The sequence below is a fragment of the Simochromis diagramma genome, unplaced genomic scaffold, assembly GCF_900408965.1.
Source record: "Simochromis diagramma unplaced genomic scaffold, fSimDia1.1 OVJJ01000811.1, whole genome shotgun sequence".
Classification (NCBI taxonomy): domain Eukaryota; kingdom Metazoa; phylum Chordata; class Actinopteri; order Cichliformes; family Cichlidae; genus Simochromis; species Simochromis diagramma.
Window position 1 is genome coordinate 202,574 of NW_024387451.1, and position 16,827 is coordinate 219,400.

At 38.5% G+C, this 16,827-nt stretch overlaps 1 protein-coding gene across 1 annotated transcript; it reads left to right on the forward strand.

The window, feature by feature from the left end:
* Positions 1 to 13,212: 13,212 nt before the first annotated feature.
* Positions 13,213 to 16,436, forward strand: LOC120722816. Its single transcript, XM_040013953.1, has 6 exons — positions 13,213 to 13,733; positions 13,850 to 14,185; positions 14,323 to 14,364; positions 14,450 to 14,560; positions 15,535 to 15,569; positions 15,675 to 16,436. The coding sequence occupies exons 1-6, from the start codon at positions 13,688 to 13,690 to the stop codon at positions 15,774 to 15,776; spliced, it is 672 nt and encodes a 223-aa protein (XP_039869887.1). The 5' UTR covers positions 13,213 to 13,687; the 3' UTR covers positions 15,777 to 16,436.
* Positions 16,437 to 16,827: the final 391 nt, after the last annotated feature.

A 16,827-nucleotide genomic window follows, 5' to 3' on the forward strand; every position in this document is an offset into this window, starting at 1 on the left:
TAAAATAAAGTGTGCCACAGGAAGACTTAATACCCTGACCGCAAACATCAAATGGCATGACTGTAAGACCAAGAATAATGCTACTTTTATAAAGCACATCATCTTTGCTGGAGATTTTATGAACAAGAGCAAACCAGAGTTTACTGATTAAAAGATGAAAGCGAGTTCTGTGGCAACATGTGTATTTCTACCAAAGTCATGTAACATACATTAATGTGTTTTCATTGGACGTTATTTTAATTTCATCAGATCTTTAAAATTTCTAATTGACTTTTCTACCGGCACGTTTTTTTTTCTGTACACAGTCGTTATTGTGTTTATTTCAGGAAGCAGGTTTTGTGCATCCTCCCCCCGCCATTTTCCACTGTGGTGACAACACTATGTATCAGCAAAATCGAAAGCAAGACAAAGACAGCCTTCAACTCTGCAACGAAACCACAACAAAGCGCAGTAGTTTGACACAAAGTTCCTACTTGTTTCTTATCATATGTTCATTTAAACAAATAGCTGTCCTGCTCGCCTCCTGCTGCACCTAAACCAGCTGGCTGAACCCTGGTTACATTTCCTGATTTATAAAGTTGATACAAAGGCTAAGAGCAGAGCAAATGTTGATGACAGATAAGCACAAGCTGATTAGTATGACTCCTCTTCTCTTCAAATTTTAGGTTAAAAGATCAACACTTACAATTTTCATATTCCTCAGATCACTGGATTGAAATGGAGGATTTGTACTTTATTTACTCATTGCCATGGTAAATTCTGACATCAGAGCCGTATTGGCACTGCTGCATGTGCTTAACTCAGGATAAATATACTCAAAGTCGGTTGAACTTGCTTTGACAAGCCTTTCTAGAAAGCCGCTTCCTGGAGTTTGGCCAAAGAAACTAACTAATTCATCTTGTTATTTGTCAGATTTTTCTAAAAGCTGTGAAAAGAATCCACCTGTGGTAAATTCAAAAGACACACACTAATCTACACATGCTCCTATTATTGACAATATATGACAGAGCACAAACCACGCATTGAAGTCCAATGAATTGTCTGTAGACTCCAGGCTGGGGATGGGTACAAAAGGATTTCTGGACCATTAAAGGTCCCAATGGGCACAGTGGTCTCCATCATCCATGCATGGATGAAGCATGAAACCACAAGCGTGACTTTTCCTAGAGCTGGCCACTTGGCGAATCTTAGTGACTGGTATAACCCAGAGCTAAAACCCCAGTGTTTAAAGCTCATTAACATGTTGAACTTACAGTTTGAATAAGAATAATTTGTACCACTTTAAGATTTCATTGTTTCCATTGTTGGTGTAACAATATAATATACAAAAGGTATGTCTATCATGTCATTTACTGCATGATGGACTGTTTTGTTGCAATTATAAATTGTTTGTATATTTACCTGAGAGAGGAATAGCAATAGGCCAAGGTGGCTCATGCTCTATGGCAGACTGAGTGAGCAGCTAGTAGCAACTAGCTACTAACACTTGAGAAAAACAGTAAAAATCGGTTGTTAACTGTGTTTCTCCCGAAGACCAAGTGAAACACAGTTGGGCTGTGTGTTGCACTACCACATTTCAGAGTGGTTTCCCTCTTCGGCGTCACAACACAACAGAGTGGTTTGTAGAACTGCTAGCAACAATAAAGGTGTGAGGACTGCTGAGGTGAGTTTTCTTGTGCTGCACACTACAAAGGACGGTGTGTTTGTTAACATCCATCGTACTCAAGCATCGGCTGCTCAGGCCTGCAATGGGTTAGGATATTTGTCTATTGCTGGCTTAAATTTTAGTTTAAATTTATTTTCTGTTTACGTGTGCCCACAAATGTAAATGTGTGTAATGTTCTAGTAAAACCGTTTTGCAAAAACTTATGAGATGTTGTGTATTTATAGAGTAGTGTTTACATCTGCAAGCATTTCCTCTGATGGCACTTTTTCAATGAGCGGGGGAGTCGTGTTCTTGACTGGGTTGCTACTTTGAGTTTGGCCATAATCTTGTCATTACAGCTGGCTGGGCATCATCTAGTTCAGTTACACTGCTCTCATCTGTCAGGTCTGGACAATTGTGTCCATACTGCTCAGTATTGATCCCGCTGTGTTGTGTGATGAGAACATGATCAATTAAACCAAAAATGAGAGCTTCTTTAATGTGTTTTGCTTCTTGGTAACCTCCTGGTAACTACTGTCAACTAAAACTCATCCATTTGGATTCAGGAAGTAAATCTGTGGCAATTTTGATGGTTATTGATGGTTTCCCTTTTAATATTTTGGCCTTTTGATGACTGCTAAAATTTAGATAGAGAGACATTACTTAAGAGAATGTTTTTGAGCAAAGCCAAGATGGAAATCAAATGACTAAAGTCACTTTATTTAGGAAAAATCACCGTTTAAGAACTGGGCATTTATTGAGATACATAATTAATAAGCTATTTGGCAAGTAGACCCCAATACCATCAGAGCAACAGATTCTGATTGGTTTACAGCAGGCAGGCAAGAAAATTATTAGACTAGGTCAGGGGTCAGCAACCTTTAAGACCCAAAGAGCCATTTGGAGCTGGTTTCCACGCAAACAAAAACACTGGGAGCCGCAAATACTTTTTGACATCTAAAATGAAGATAACACTGTATATATTGTTTTTTACCTTTATGCTTTGTGTGAACAATTAAGGTGTGTTGCTTATGAAATCCATGAAGTGCTAATGAGAAAATTACATTTTATTCATGTAATTAACACATTTTGAACTCTTAAAGAAATATAACAAAAGGAAAGACACCCAGCTGAACTAAAATGATCCAGCAAACAAAAACTGTTGTGAGCCGCCACCCTTATATCGCCTTTGGGCTTTTGGAGCCTTGACCTGACTTTTAAAATATAATTGGAAAAAAAGCACTATGCTGCTAAAAGATGAAAAAGAGATATTTTCAAAATTCTGCCTAAATATGTAATTTACCTGGTTAATGTGTGTGGCGGGGCGTGGTCTGCAGGTTTTGTATTGTTGATTGTCATTTATGCTTAGAAATATTTAACCATATATGCTTAGAGGTGTATAATCAATTGTGTAGTGATAGGATGTGTGATCTTTAACAGGCTGCAAAGGCTTGGTGTGTATTCCACACTGGAATGCACACCTACATCCTGGGAGCATGGGAAGAGGTCGTACCTTGTTTTATTGTTTTATGATAGGATAAACGTGGCTGTATTTGTTTTAGGCTAAGTGCCTTTTGTTTAGATGAACTGTTGGACTTCCAGACCAGCAGGTTTAGGGAAGTCATTTATGGGGTCACACTCTGACCCCCCCCCCCCCCCCCACACACACACACACACACACACACACACAGTATTCTTTGTTCACATGTATACCTATGTCAGATGTTATATGTTAATGACCCTATGCATATTCATGTAACCACAATAAAAGGAGTGCTATGGGGAACCTGGCTGAGAGTCTGACGGAGGTCAAGTGGTGGAACGACACTTGACTCCAGGCAGGTCTCCCTCATGCATGAGTAACACGAAGAACTTTGCCTACTTGGTGTTCAATGCTTTTGCTGTGTAATTATATTGTCTTCAACGTTCCAGCGAATAGGTTCAAGCTACAAACCTATCAAGCGCCGCTGCAGGGGAGGCGGACGCACCTGAGCGGCACCCGCAATCACGCCTCGCCGCCTTAACGTCTGTCCCATCTATGCTGTTGTTGGTATATGTCGGGCTGTGAGCTGAAAAGTATGCATACAGCAACTGTGTGTAAAAAAGTGGTCAATAAAGAGATGCTGAAAAGCATGTTCATGCAAAATCGTCAGGTCTGCCGTGATATGTTTACAATGGAGCTTCTGCTCCTGAACCTCTGCGCACAGCGTCTGTAAATCGGGGCTGTACGAAGTCACTTTCATCTTTACGCAGGACTGTAAGCTGTCATCTGTGAGGTGTGAGCGGTGTTTGTTTTTAACGTAGTTCACGGTGGAGAATAGCTGCTGACATAATGTGGATCCGAAGGTCCATAATTGGCCTACCTGGGGTTGAAAGTCTCGATAAATGCACGGCGTTCCGGCGGGTACACCGGCTTCCGCGAGTGTGACGCTTATTTTGAGCGATGAAAAAATAATAAAATATAATTTTATTTTTATATTTCAAAATCACAATAATCTTCCAATTTAGAACTACAAGTTTTAAAAAAAGAACTGACATAAATAAAACACACTTCAGCTAAATACTTCTAATTTATTTTCACAAACCACGCGGAGCCGGAGCCGCGGGTTGCCGACCCCTGGACTAGAGTAATTTTATCATTGTTGAGTTGAGGGAAAGACAAAGACTAGCAGCGTGAACACCGACAGAAGCAAGCAAATGAGTGATCACAGATCTTCCTTACTGATATTATGAACAAGCTTTATAAACATGTACAACTAAAGTGAAAAAAAACTGGTGTACGGTCTGTGGCTATGTTTAGAAATGCAGAAGAAGAAAAAACAGTGTAGAAACTAACCTGCAGGCAACAAACAGCAAGGAAATGATCTCAACCACAAGAAGACTGGTTTTGAGCTTAATCACACACATCAAAGACCTAGCTGTGTCTAGAACACTTACTTTACTGATTAAACCTTTTATTTGACAGTTTACTACACTGAAGTATACAAACTGACTGACCTTGAATAAAAACAATGATATTTGCAAATCCTCCTATAGTGATAACTGCAGACAATTATTTAATTGCTCATAGTTGACATGAAGGGTGTTTAAACACCCAGATACCAGGACAAAAGGGAGGATATCGCACTTAGGGTTAGGCGTGCATGCTTTAGAGGTCAAAGCACCTGAAGTTGTTAGTGTTTTGGCCACACTGGCTCAACAGTAAATGTGCACAAAACACTGAGGCCTGAAAAAGAAAGAGAAGTTGAGATGGTTTCTATTTATATAACCAGGTGCTAACTCAACTCATCTGCTGTGGTGCTTGTTCTAATTTTGTCTGTTCTTATGTGTGAATGTGGGACGAGCAAGTAATTCATACCAGTAGTAAGTTAGAGTCAAAAATGGAGGGGAGTTTGCAGCACTCGCGAAGTGAGTGTTTGGCAGGAAGAGGTAACACAGCGTGGTCAGCTGATGTCAAGAGAATCAGGTCTGTATGTGCAAAAGTCAAACCTGACAGACAGCGGTAAACACCAGCTGAGATGTTCTCAAGACCTTCATACAAGTTAAGTAGAGGAATAAAAACCACCACAAAGCAAATGTAAAATGAATCTTTAAAAATGGGTGAAGAGACATTAACGTGTTCGTCTAGGTTTGTAGATTTTGAATGGTGACATGCATTTGTAGAGCATTTTTATAATCTTGACCACTTGAGAAGCTTTAACAGATTTAAACAGTGAAAAGGAGGTTTTTGGCACACCAAAACAGGAGTGTTGGGAAATGTATGATTGGCATCTGTGTGATACATTACAAGCACAAAACCGAACCAAAAGCATAGCAGTCAGGTGCTGACAGAGGAATGTGTATGATTAATTGTTCATCAGTGGCCCACATTTTCACAGCTTCTTGGTCTGAATCATTCAAGGATACTGTAACACAAACCAAGAAAGAAACGCATCAGCAGTATCTTGCATTTAAAGAAGCAATTGTTGCTGCCCATCAAGAGTTATGAGGTCATTTCTAGAGTAAACAAAAAGTCCATCATTCAACGAGAAAGATCATTCACAAGTGGAAAACATTAAAGACATCTGCCAATCTTCCCAGAAGTGGACGTCGCAGCAAACTAACCCCACAATCAGACAGTGCAATGCTTAGAAATGGCAAAAAAGGGGCGGGGTCGTTCAGTAGGTAGCATGGTCGCCCCATGATCAGAAGGTAGTGGGTTCGAATCCACTGAACGGCTATCCTGAGGTACCCCTGAGCAAGCTACCGTCCCTACAAACTGTTCCCCTGATTGGTGGCTGCCCACTGCTTCACTGAGTGAATGGGTTAAACGCAGATAAAGTAATTTCTCCACGGGGATCAATAAAGTATACATTATTTAACAAAAAAAAAAAACAAGAGCTACATCTCAGCTTCTGAAGGCCTCAGTTAGCATGTCAAAGTCTATGACAGAAGGGCTGCCAGGATAAAAGCTTCTTCTCTTTAAAAACAACAGCACAGCTTAGGGTTTCAAAGTCACATCTGAACAAACTACAAGATTCCAGGAGCTACGAGGCAAAAGTAAAACGAACTCGGGGTGTGCCTAGCTATTTCAGGAGGTTGAAGCCAGGGTTGCTACAACAGGATATGGTTTGAATTTGCTTCACAGGTCATGTTCAGTGGATGCCTGTACATAACTACAAAGTCACCAAATGTGTATCCATAATGGCATTTTGACTGACTACAAAACAGACTGAACAATTTTACTACAGCACTGTTGATATTTTATACAACATTCTTCAAAAACAGACCACAGATGCTCTCAAAGCAGACAGGCCCTGGAGAGGTTTTCCTGCTCCATCGGTGAACTGAAGAACAAGCTGACCACAGATACCGCACCGTCACATCCAGAGCTGAAGCTGCAGCAAGGCCGCGCAGGATGCGGTGGGCTGACGACGTGTCAGTATAGTAGCACAGTGCTGTGACGTAATGATGGAGCAGTCAAAGGCTCACTTTGAGCAAGCACAGCACTTAGTGTCGTTTGAGCTTATTGATCCTGAGCTCTTTCTGCAGTTTAAGGAAAGCCTCCCCCATAAGCAGCTGGACATTGCAATCAAACATTCCCCACTGATATGTAAAGAGAAACTGAAAGTATTGTACACTGGAGTGGAGTTTGCAGGATTACACTCTGCAGTGTCACTTTTGAGGATGCACAGGACACTTTTTCTGAAATGCCGAAATGAACACATATAAACATCAGAAACCATCTGACATCAGCAGACGCAGAGCTGTGTTTTAGTACACTGAAGAGGATCAAATCCTTTCTTTGAAGTACTATAGGGTGCGACAGGCTGAACGCATTGGCTGTACTGTGTACTGAGCGGGACTTGATCCAAAAAACCACCAGACTTCAATCACAAGGTGATTAATATGTTTGTATTCCAGAAATTTTTGGCGATGTGAGCTTCACTCTAAATAATGTTAGCCAGATAAGCTGGACATCTCTCTCTCTCCCTCTGCTATAAAATACAGTAACACACTCTATAAATGAATCTAAATATGTTTATTTATTTGCTATCATCTTATTTTGGCGCTTATCGCCTTTATTTACCATTAGCTGCAATTAACTTTCCGTTTGAGTTTTAATGCTATTATTTTGTAGGGATGACTTCCTGTGTAATATGTTGTCGCCGTGTAATTTTGGCGGCAATCAGGGGATGTTGGAGGGGGGAGTTGTAACTGTGTTTATGGAAGTTTATTTTGTCATTAGCAGCCCCCTTGACAAAGACACAATGATGTAAATAAGTACATGTTGAAATATTTTGTGTGACCAAAAGCTGTGCATTTGTTAAATGTTATGTAGAAGGTTAAGTTATTTTATGTTGTAAACGTTAACACTTGTAAGTGTATGGATTGTGACTTATACACTGTTTTTGTGTACACATTCCCAGTTCTGATGGTGAGATTGAGGGTTTATTGCCATTAAACCTAAAAATTCATCAGTAAAGTGCCGTCCTTCATTCCAGTAGGTTTGCTTCCCTCCGGTTGCCTGCTACTTTTCTTTAAAGACCAATTTTTTTTTCTGCTGTACATACCAACTCCTTTTATTGGGAACAAGTTGTTTGAGTCACTATGCTGCAAAATAGTTGTGATATTGAAACTGCAGTGTATTGGCAGTTTTTGCAGTTCCACACATTTTGCATAACATCCCTAGCAGCATCAACAGAAAGTGAAAAGATTTTTCTGGCATTGTAGCATTCTGATCATTCAGCCATCAATACATCACTCTTGCATGTTTTGTTTTTTCCTTGAAAAAAAATGCCTTGTGCTAGTGTGCACAGAAACAAATACTCAAAAGGTTTGTGGGTAAGTGTGAGAGAGGATGTGTGTGTGTGAGTGGCATTCTGGGTATTTCTCTATATAGTTTTGTTTGTGTTGCTATGACGAGGTGTTGTGGCTGCAATGTGGTATCGAGGATGTGATGCTGCTGCTGTTAGTGTGAACTATATAATGCATTTGTTAGCCAACCCAATATCACTATCAGTCACCACTGATGGAGATTTTAGAGAATCTAAACATCCGGACATCCGGTAAGAGGCTGTTTTCTTAGTGACAAGTTTTTTCCCATTACAGCCATCGAAAATTAGTTAGCCAGAGTCACTTCTACAGAAAGTCTAAGGAACAACTATTCACATTGACCTGATTTTGCAGGAGTCTGCCCTTGTTTCATTCAGCATGAGCCATGGCCCATTATTATGGCCCATGAGCCATAATTTCATAATGGTCCAAATTGTACTTTATTTATAGAAAATACCAGTAAAGTCATTTTTATTTACTTTCCCTTTGACATACATTTTTCATTCTGTCATCCACACCCCACCCCACCTCCACCACTGGCCCCACCCCACTATCTGAGACCCAGTGCAGCAGGGTGGCACGATGCCACAAAGCTGATAGAATCTCAGACTGTTTTCTGCAACATGTCATTTGTATTCAGTCATCTAAATCCAATGGAGCACATTGGTATATTCATCTATTCTCTTCTACTTATCCTTACAAGGGTCCCAAAGAGGGCCTGGAGTCTATCCCAGCTGCCACAGCCATTAGGCGGAGCACCCTGGTCAGGTCGGGGAGAAAAAGAATTGCAAATCTTCCCCAATGACAAAGTGTCTGAGGAATGTTTGCTGAATCCATGTCAGTAGGAAGTCAAACTCAGTACTACCCAAATAAAGTGGCTGTCTTTGTTTATGTGAATAAATGCAAGAATTGTTCAGTTGTAAGTTTGCCTTCCAGATCAAAGTACTTTTCCCTTCATATGCTGCAGGATGACCATCCTTGCAGAGAAAAGCACTTGTGAAGTCTAAAACTCGATGACAGCGTTGCGTACTCCTTAGGCCCAAACTTTATCTTCTTCCAACGCAAACCTGCAAGAATGCAAGACAAAGAAAAAGAAGCGCACAAAGCTGTGGTGTTTGTTAGTTGGTGGGCAAGTTCTTTTGTCTGAGCAATGTGGTCAAAATAGGAAATAACACCCCTTCATGCTGCAACTTTCTTATTTGAAGCTGAAAGATTTCATATGCACAGCGATGAGCTTTAGTATAAGAACAGCTTTACTGCTCGGCAGTCTCAGTAAGTACTGGCACTGAATTTCTCTCAAAATCCAAAAACATGTTGAACTGAATTTTAAAAACTGAATTTAAAGTCTACTAAAACCTTTGGGAGGTATTAGTATCTGTTTTGGTCTTAGCTCAGAACTTCATTACTTTCCTGTTATTTTCAGACTGGATCTCTCTCTTACAGTCTCAGACTGTGGAAGTCTGGCCTGGAGAAGATGCTACACTGCTGTGCTCCAACTTTTCCAGTTCTCCTACTCAAATTATTTGGTTTAGACTAGTCAACCAAACCCAGGCTCACTGTATTTTATCCATTTATATCTCTACTGATCCCATCTCATTCTGCAATGGAGTTAAACACGAAAAGTTTGAAGTGACATCCAGCATCTCAACTGTCTTCCTTAAAATCAAATACACAGATTTGTCTGACTTTGGGCTTTATTTCTGTGGATTTTATTGTGGCAGACACCAAGTGATAGTCAACTCAACATATTTAAAGGTTCATGGTAAGAATGATGTAGCATGTCTCATAAGAGCTGACAAAGTGAAACAGATATCAAACCAAACATGACGAGTGAGTGACATCACAGCGACTACAGCCATGTTTTATATGCTGATGGTTTTCAATTCAGTGTGCAGCACAGTGTCATTTTATTTTTATTTTGTTTTCTTGTTAAGCAAACATCTTAATTTAACAGTATTAAATATAATAAAATTGTCATTAATTATTTGGGGTTTTTGTAATTAAGTGTGGTTTTTTTTCATTTCACTTCAATTTACAGTAGTTTTTAATTTTAGTTCGCTTGTTTGCTTGTTTCACAGATTTTTGGTCACTGTCTTTTGTCAATGCTTCATAAATAAAATTATTTAAATTGCTATAGTAGTGATTGTTATCATGATTATTATAGTCAGGGTGATTACACATACACATACGTTACTATTATTCACAAAATTTGTCTGTCCATACATTTTTACACAATTGAGTCTTAAGCAACCAAAAGTACAGACGGGTAGGTCTTAGGCTCCTTGAGGTTTTGATAGATCCCATATGATGATGTAATCATGTTGCCTAACAACCACCCACCAGTGGGCTAGAACTACCACATTTTCAGCATACATTTACCTACAGTATGTCAAGGTTACGGGTGCAGGACTCACTCTGGGTGAAAGTCAAAAAAGTGGTTTATTTACACAAGTGAAACAGAGTGAAATGTATACAGCCAGTGACTCACTATTACCCACAATCCAATCCAAGCTCACTCACACTCAACTACTCAGGGTCCACGAGGAAGGGAAACAGGCCAGGGTTCAGGAAGTCTACACACAAGAAAAGAAGATGATGTTAGCAAGGAGCACTAGGAAAACCTGAGGAAATCACTAGGCAAGCTGGGTTACACTGACACAGGTTAGCACAAGGATCCAGTGAAGAATCATATGCCAGTGAGGCCTTAAGTAGCGCAGGAGTAATCATCGGCGATGGATGACAGGTGAGTGAGGACAAAAGCTTAGTAGAGAATTGTATCCATTTTTTTTTCAGAATAATGAAATCTAATTTCTCTTCATGAAACATATCCATCATGATGTTATCATGCCTACCAACCACCTAACAACAGACTAAAAGACAATGACCAAATAATGCATTGGCATTAGTATAGTACTGCAGTACAGGTGGAAAGTCTAAGTACAGAACTATGTGATTTAGAACAGTGCTCTTCTCTTTTCAGTGTTTTTGTCAACAGTGGTGACAAATGGTGATAGTATAGCATAACTCTTTAAGGCCTCTTTTGTGCTCTGAAATATACTGTCAACTGTGGGACCTTTTATAGACAGGTGTGGGGCCTTTCCAAATCATGTCCAATCAACTGAATTTACCACAGAGGGACTGTAATCAAGTTGTAGAAACATCTGACAGATGTTGATTTTTTTTTAAAATTTATATTATAGTATATTAATAACCAAAAATCATATTTGATTTAGAAGGATTGAGCAATGTATGGCATCTTTAACTGTCAATATCTACAGGGGGATAAAAAATATTCATGAACAATGAAGGTGGCATTTTGACAAAATAGCTGGTTGAACTTTGTACATTTGGCCAACCAAGTATTTTTTTTTTATTTATTTTTTTTTTAAGTATAAACAGAAAGCCGGCATAATAAAGCAAGGAAAGAAACTAGCCCAAAGACACTTCACAGCAATCACCACAATGATTTTTCTTTCAGGCCTCAAGCCTGACTGCGCATCACTGCTTTTGTGACCCATTCAGGCACTGGCTGCTGGGCACGGCTACATCTTTTTTTAAAATTTTCATCACTGTGAATTAGTGGCTGGCTTTGTGTTAGCATTCTGTCTGTGCAGATGTTTGCAAATTGTATTAAGAGCATAATGCTAATTTTCCTCATTCTGCACATGAACTGAAATCAGTTTATTGTAATAATAATTTCTGTATTTGCCACAGTAACATTTTCATTCATTCATGTGATCAGAGCAGAAGTTACAGTAAGACTGAAAGGAAGTCGTAAATACCAACTGAGAAAATTCATGTTCTCACAACCTTTAAAGAAATAAAAAACAATGCTCTGCATTGCACTATGTAAACACACTGTGTAAAAATACACTATGAAATGTTATGGTGCATGTCTTAAGTAAAAGTGAAATTTATGAAACACCTCTGGCATTGCCACCCACACTATTTGACTAAAGGGTCAAATCAGCATACATGTACTTCAGTTCATCCTCCTAACAAAGAAAGCTGCTTTAGCTCCTTTCTATTTCAGGCCATCCTCCCTTTAAGCCATCTTACATCTGACTGGATATGTGAGCTTCTCTAACGTGATCATATTATGGACCCATTCTCACACACCTCATGCAGAGTCATCAATAGTAAAATACTGTCAGAAACTGAGTATTTTGAGCAACATCATGAGTGCGCTTTTGGCATAGAAGGGCTACTTGCACATGTAATGGCTTTATTATTTAAGAAGTTAACCATGTGTGATATTATCATCCATCACTGTAATAATATATATGTGACAGAAAATGTCTAACTTGTAAGTTGTGTTTAATATTGTCACCTACTGGGAGAGTGATTCTGAACAAAGCAGGGCAGCTACTATTAAAATATTAGATAACCCAAAGAGTTGCTTAAAATTATTGGAAACATATTAAAAGCTGAACACTCTGAACACACACATGAAGCTGGACACTCTGGTGATAGTGGCAGAGAAGAGGACCTTAAAGAAACTGATGGACATTATGAACAATGCCAGGCATCCACTGCACACGGTCGTAAACACTCAGAGGAGCCTATTCAGCGACAGGCTGCTTCTCCCAAAGTCAAAAACCAACAGACTTAAAAACTCCTTTGTCCCACACGCCATCAGACTGTTTAACTCAAGGGAGGGCAGGAACAACTGAGCTGTAGGTGCTTTTCTACACTGTGCAATATTTGCAATATTTGTTTTTTGTTTTGTCTTTTTTTCTTATATTTGACTGTGCAATAATCACTGTGCAATATACTCACTCAAATGAGCAATCCTATTCATCCATATTGTATATTCTGTATCTATATGTGTGTATATGTGTATATATGGTGTATTTATGCTTATATCCTTACTCTCATTCCCTTTAATGTATCTGTAACATGCAAATTCTTTCGGTGCTTTGCTACTGGAAACTGAATTTCCCGGAGGAACCCACCCGAGGGATTAATAAAGTTTCATCTAAAAAACACAAATAATTACAGTACTGTGGAAAAGTCTTGAATCATCCCCATTTCTTTATACTTTGGTTTGAAGGAACCAGAATTTCTTGGGTTTTTTTTTTTTTAAAGAAGTCTTGAATAATAGACATTGATTGCTTTTTAACTTATTATCAGTCCAGTACTTTTTTTTTTTTAACTTGCTTGTTCTCTTTCATTCTGTTTTGTTCTTAAGCACTCTATTAGAAGGAACCTGTCAAATAAACACATAATATGTTCCCATTTCAATAGTTCAATGGAAAATTCAAAAGATAACACAGGTTGACAGACCAACAAGGTGCTTTCCAAAGAGCTATTAGCCAAAAACTTGGCACATTGACATGGTGTATAGGGTGGAGGACAAAAGAACATGTGACAGGTTTAAAGAACTATGTACAACATATGAGGAGTAACCAAAATCCATTTATGGTCAACAAAAGTTATATTATGTGTATATTTTGTATAATAAAAGTAACTTGCATAGTAAATACAGTACCAAACACCGTCTTTAAATTAAAACCTACATACTGAATATGTCTTTTTCCTGAAAGCATTTATGTGGTCACTTTAACAAACAGAATACAGAACCCGGGGGCTGTTTTTAACACAAAAAAAAAAGAAGAAAAGAAAAGAACAAGGAAAGACAGAGGTTCACCCCGCCTCTTTCTATTAAAAGCAGACTTTCTAGAGCAGAGTTCATTACCGGACATTGCTTTGCTGCAGTCATACAACATGAACACATTTACTTTGATAGCTACATTACTTTTCTGCAGGCTCAGTGAGTACTGTTCTCTAATTACGCTAACCTGGAATAAACATTTACATGTTTATTCAAAGAAATTTTTCTTTTTTGTTTACAGAAAGTTAACCGTTTGTCATCTGTGCTTGTTTCAGGCAGGATATCTACGTCAGTTTCTCAGACTGTTGAGGTCCAGCCTGGTGAAGAAGTCACGTTGCAGTGCACCAACATTTCTTCATATAGTGGTGTAACATTCTGGTTCAGACTGATCAACAGAACAAATGCCAGCTGTATCGCAGTCATGTTTGAAATCACAAAAAGCGTTTCATACTGTGATGGATTTCAAAGTGGATACTTTGAAATGAGCTCCAACATCTCTACTGTCTTTCTCAAAATCAAGCAGGTGGCTGTGTCTGACTCTGGACTGTATTTCTGTGGATTTTACACAAGTGGACGTCCACTTTTTAGTGTGAAGCATTTAAAAGTTCAAGGTAAGATTTAATCTGCATGCTTGTTTGGATTTCTTTGTTTTATTTCCTCCTTTTAATACGTTTCTTAAAACCAGTATAAAATCTGAATGTGTTTTTTCAAATGACATCAAAATAACAACTGTTCATTACAATCAAAGGCTATGATGAACTTGATGATGACATCAACAACATGTCTCAAAGTAAGAGTCCTTTCTTTAGTCTGTTAGCCAAACAGCCAAACCCAGAAAAAGAAAAAAAAATTCTAATGACCAATTTTTGTTGCAGACATTTCTGGTGACAAAATGGAGGTGATGTGTGCGATCTTTGCTACTCTGACCGTTTTCCTCATACTGATCATCGCTGGGCTGCTTGTTAAAATCAAAAAGCATCAGAAAGGTACTCCTCTGGCTTTTTTCATGTCTGTCTTAATTTTTCTTTCCAACATGGTGGCAACATGGTGCCTTTTTCAGAAAGGTTGGAACAACAGGATTTATTATTATTAAAACAAGCCGTGAACAAGAAATATGCAAAAAAAAAATAACGTTATAATATCACCATCTACGAAGAATATAGTTTTGCCCATTTAGTTAACCATTTAGTTAACCATTTAGTCTAACAATAAAAAGGCGACCTTACTCTTCAAAAAGCGAAAATGCAAAGCTAATACTTTTGGAACACCAATTTCAAAAAAAAAATCCAATATCTTTTACTGCGCATGGCTTTCACGCTTAATCACATTGTTTTATTAGAACATGAGAAACTTAGAGCACAGTAGAGGGTCACAGCAGAACATGGAAACTACTTCTTCCTCAATTCAGTTCAATTTAATTCAAGGTTTTTTATTCAATTCTCTTCATGCAGCACCAAATCACAACAAGAGTCTTCTTAATGTGACTATTTCCAAACTGTAGGTTTTTGTTCTAAAGTCTAGAACTTCAGATACTGCAGTTTAATCAAACCCCGTCAGGCATACCTTATAGAAATACATAATACTTTGTTGCTGTGACACCCAGGTTTATGGCAAAAATTTGATGGATCGGTCACTGAAGACAACCTGTAAGCATCACATGTAAAAACATTATGTTAACATAATTTTTGCCATGCAGAGTGACTATTTAACCTCTCAGGCGGTCCATGTAGTACTTACTAAATTTACTATAACCCTTTAATATTTAAAGTATTTAAGAATTTGGATTTAACCAAAACTGCAGTGAAGCTGATGTAATGTCACTTTGTGTCAATTTGAAATGTAAAACCTAAATTAATATGAAGTACAGCTAATAAGAAAATTCTCCTGGAAGATTTTTAACAGTTATTTGAGCAGATGTGTTTTGTACCTCTCACTCTGTTTCTCTCTGTTTGTCACTAAGCTGAAGATAAACAGCAAGATCAACAACAGAGTGAGGTGAGTCCGGCTTCCTGCTATATATATATATATATATGATGCTGCACATGTCAAACCTGCATTTTCTCTTGTAAACTACATGTGATGAATTTCTGCACTTTACAGAATCTGGGCTCTGATGACGTGAACTATGCTACAGTGACCTTTGGTCGAAAACCACGAAGAAGAGAGCCTGAACCAAATGTTGTGTATGCAGCCACCAGATAGATTCAGGAGGCAACTGAACTGCAGCTGCGAGTGAAACCGATGTCCTTTTGCTCTGCTCTTTATGACAGACCTGTGGGGGGAGTTGTTACTTTACTTTTCATTTTGCATTGAAGACCTGTTTGATCTGAAGAATTAGATTTGTGTTTTAAGACGGAAGACTTAAGTTACTCATGTCTGCTTAGGGTCACTTGTGTGATAGAATATGGAGCTGTGGGAGATTTAGTGAGGTACACGTGAGGTTTGTGGCATTTGATGGGGAGAATCAACACGGTAAAGGCTAAGAACAGCTGATATTAAAATCCTGAGGCCTGTTAGCTCAAAGTTTTGAATAAAAAGTATGTAAAGCTGAGAAAATCCAAAAATCACCATGACTGTGTCATTTTGCTGCATGTCTGATTAAAATATTCAATATATTTTAAAACAGTTTTTTTGATGTACTTACTAAAAATAATGACAAGAACAAGCCGGCTGTCTGCATGAGTGAGGTGTCTGCAGGTTTACACTTCCAACAGACTTACACCAACTGAATTCACACAGTCCACACGTCTCTGTGAAACTTGTGAATGCTCAAAGCAGTGTGAAACGTTTACCGCCTCATCTGAAACCACTCACTCTGGTCCAGACTGTGAGCGTTTCAGCAACGACAGATCGAAGCAAAGCTATGGCAGATACAGCTGCAGTCCATCTCCTGTGTGACATGCACTCTGCTGTTCAATTTAACAACAACTACTCAACAATTTAAGGAGGGATTACATTAAATTTATTTTATATGAATTTCAGTGCTGTGAAAAACTATTTTCATCCTTCCTGAATTTTTTCTTTATTTTGCATATGTGTCACACTTACATGTTTCAGGTCATCAAACAAATTCCATTTTAGACAAAGAAAAGAAACAACTGAAAAGATGCAGATTGGAAATAATGACTTCAGGAATAAAGGGAAACTATTCAGATGTTTAAAAGTACTTGTCTGAAAACTGGTCATTTCACCCTTAGCAGGAAGAACTACTATCAAGCACTTACAATAACTGGCAATAATTTTGCCAGTTATT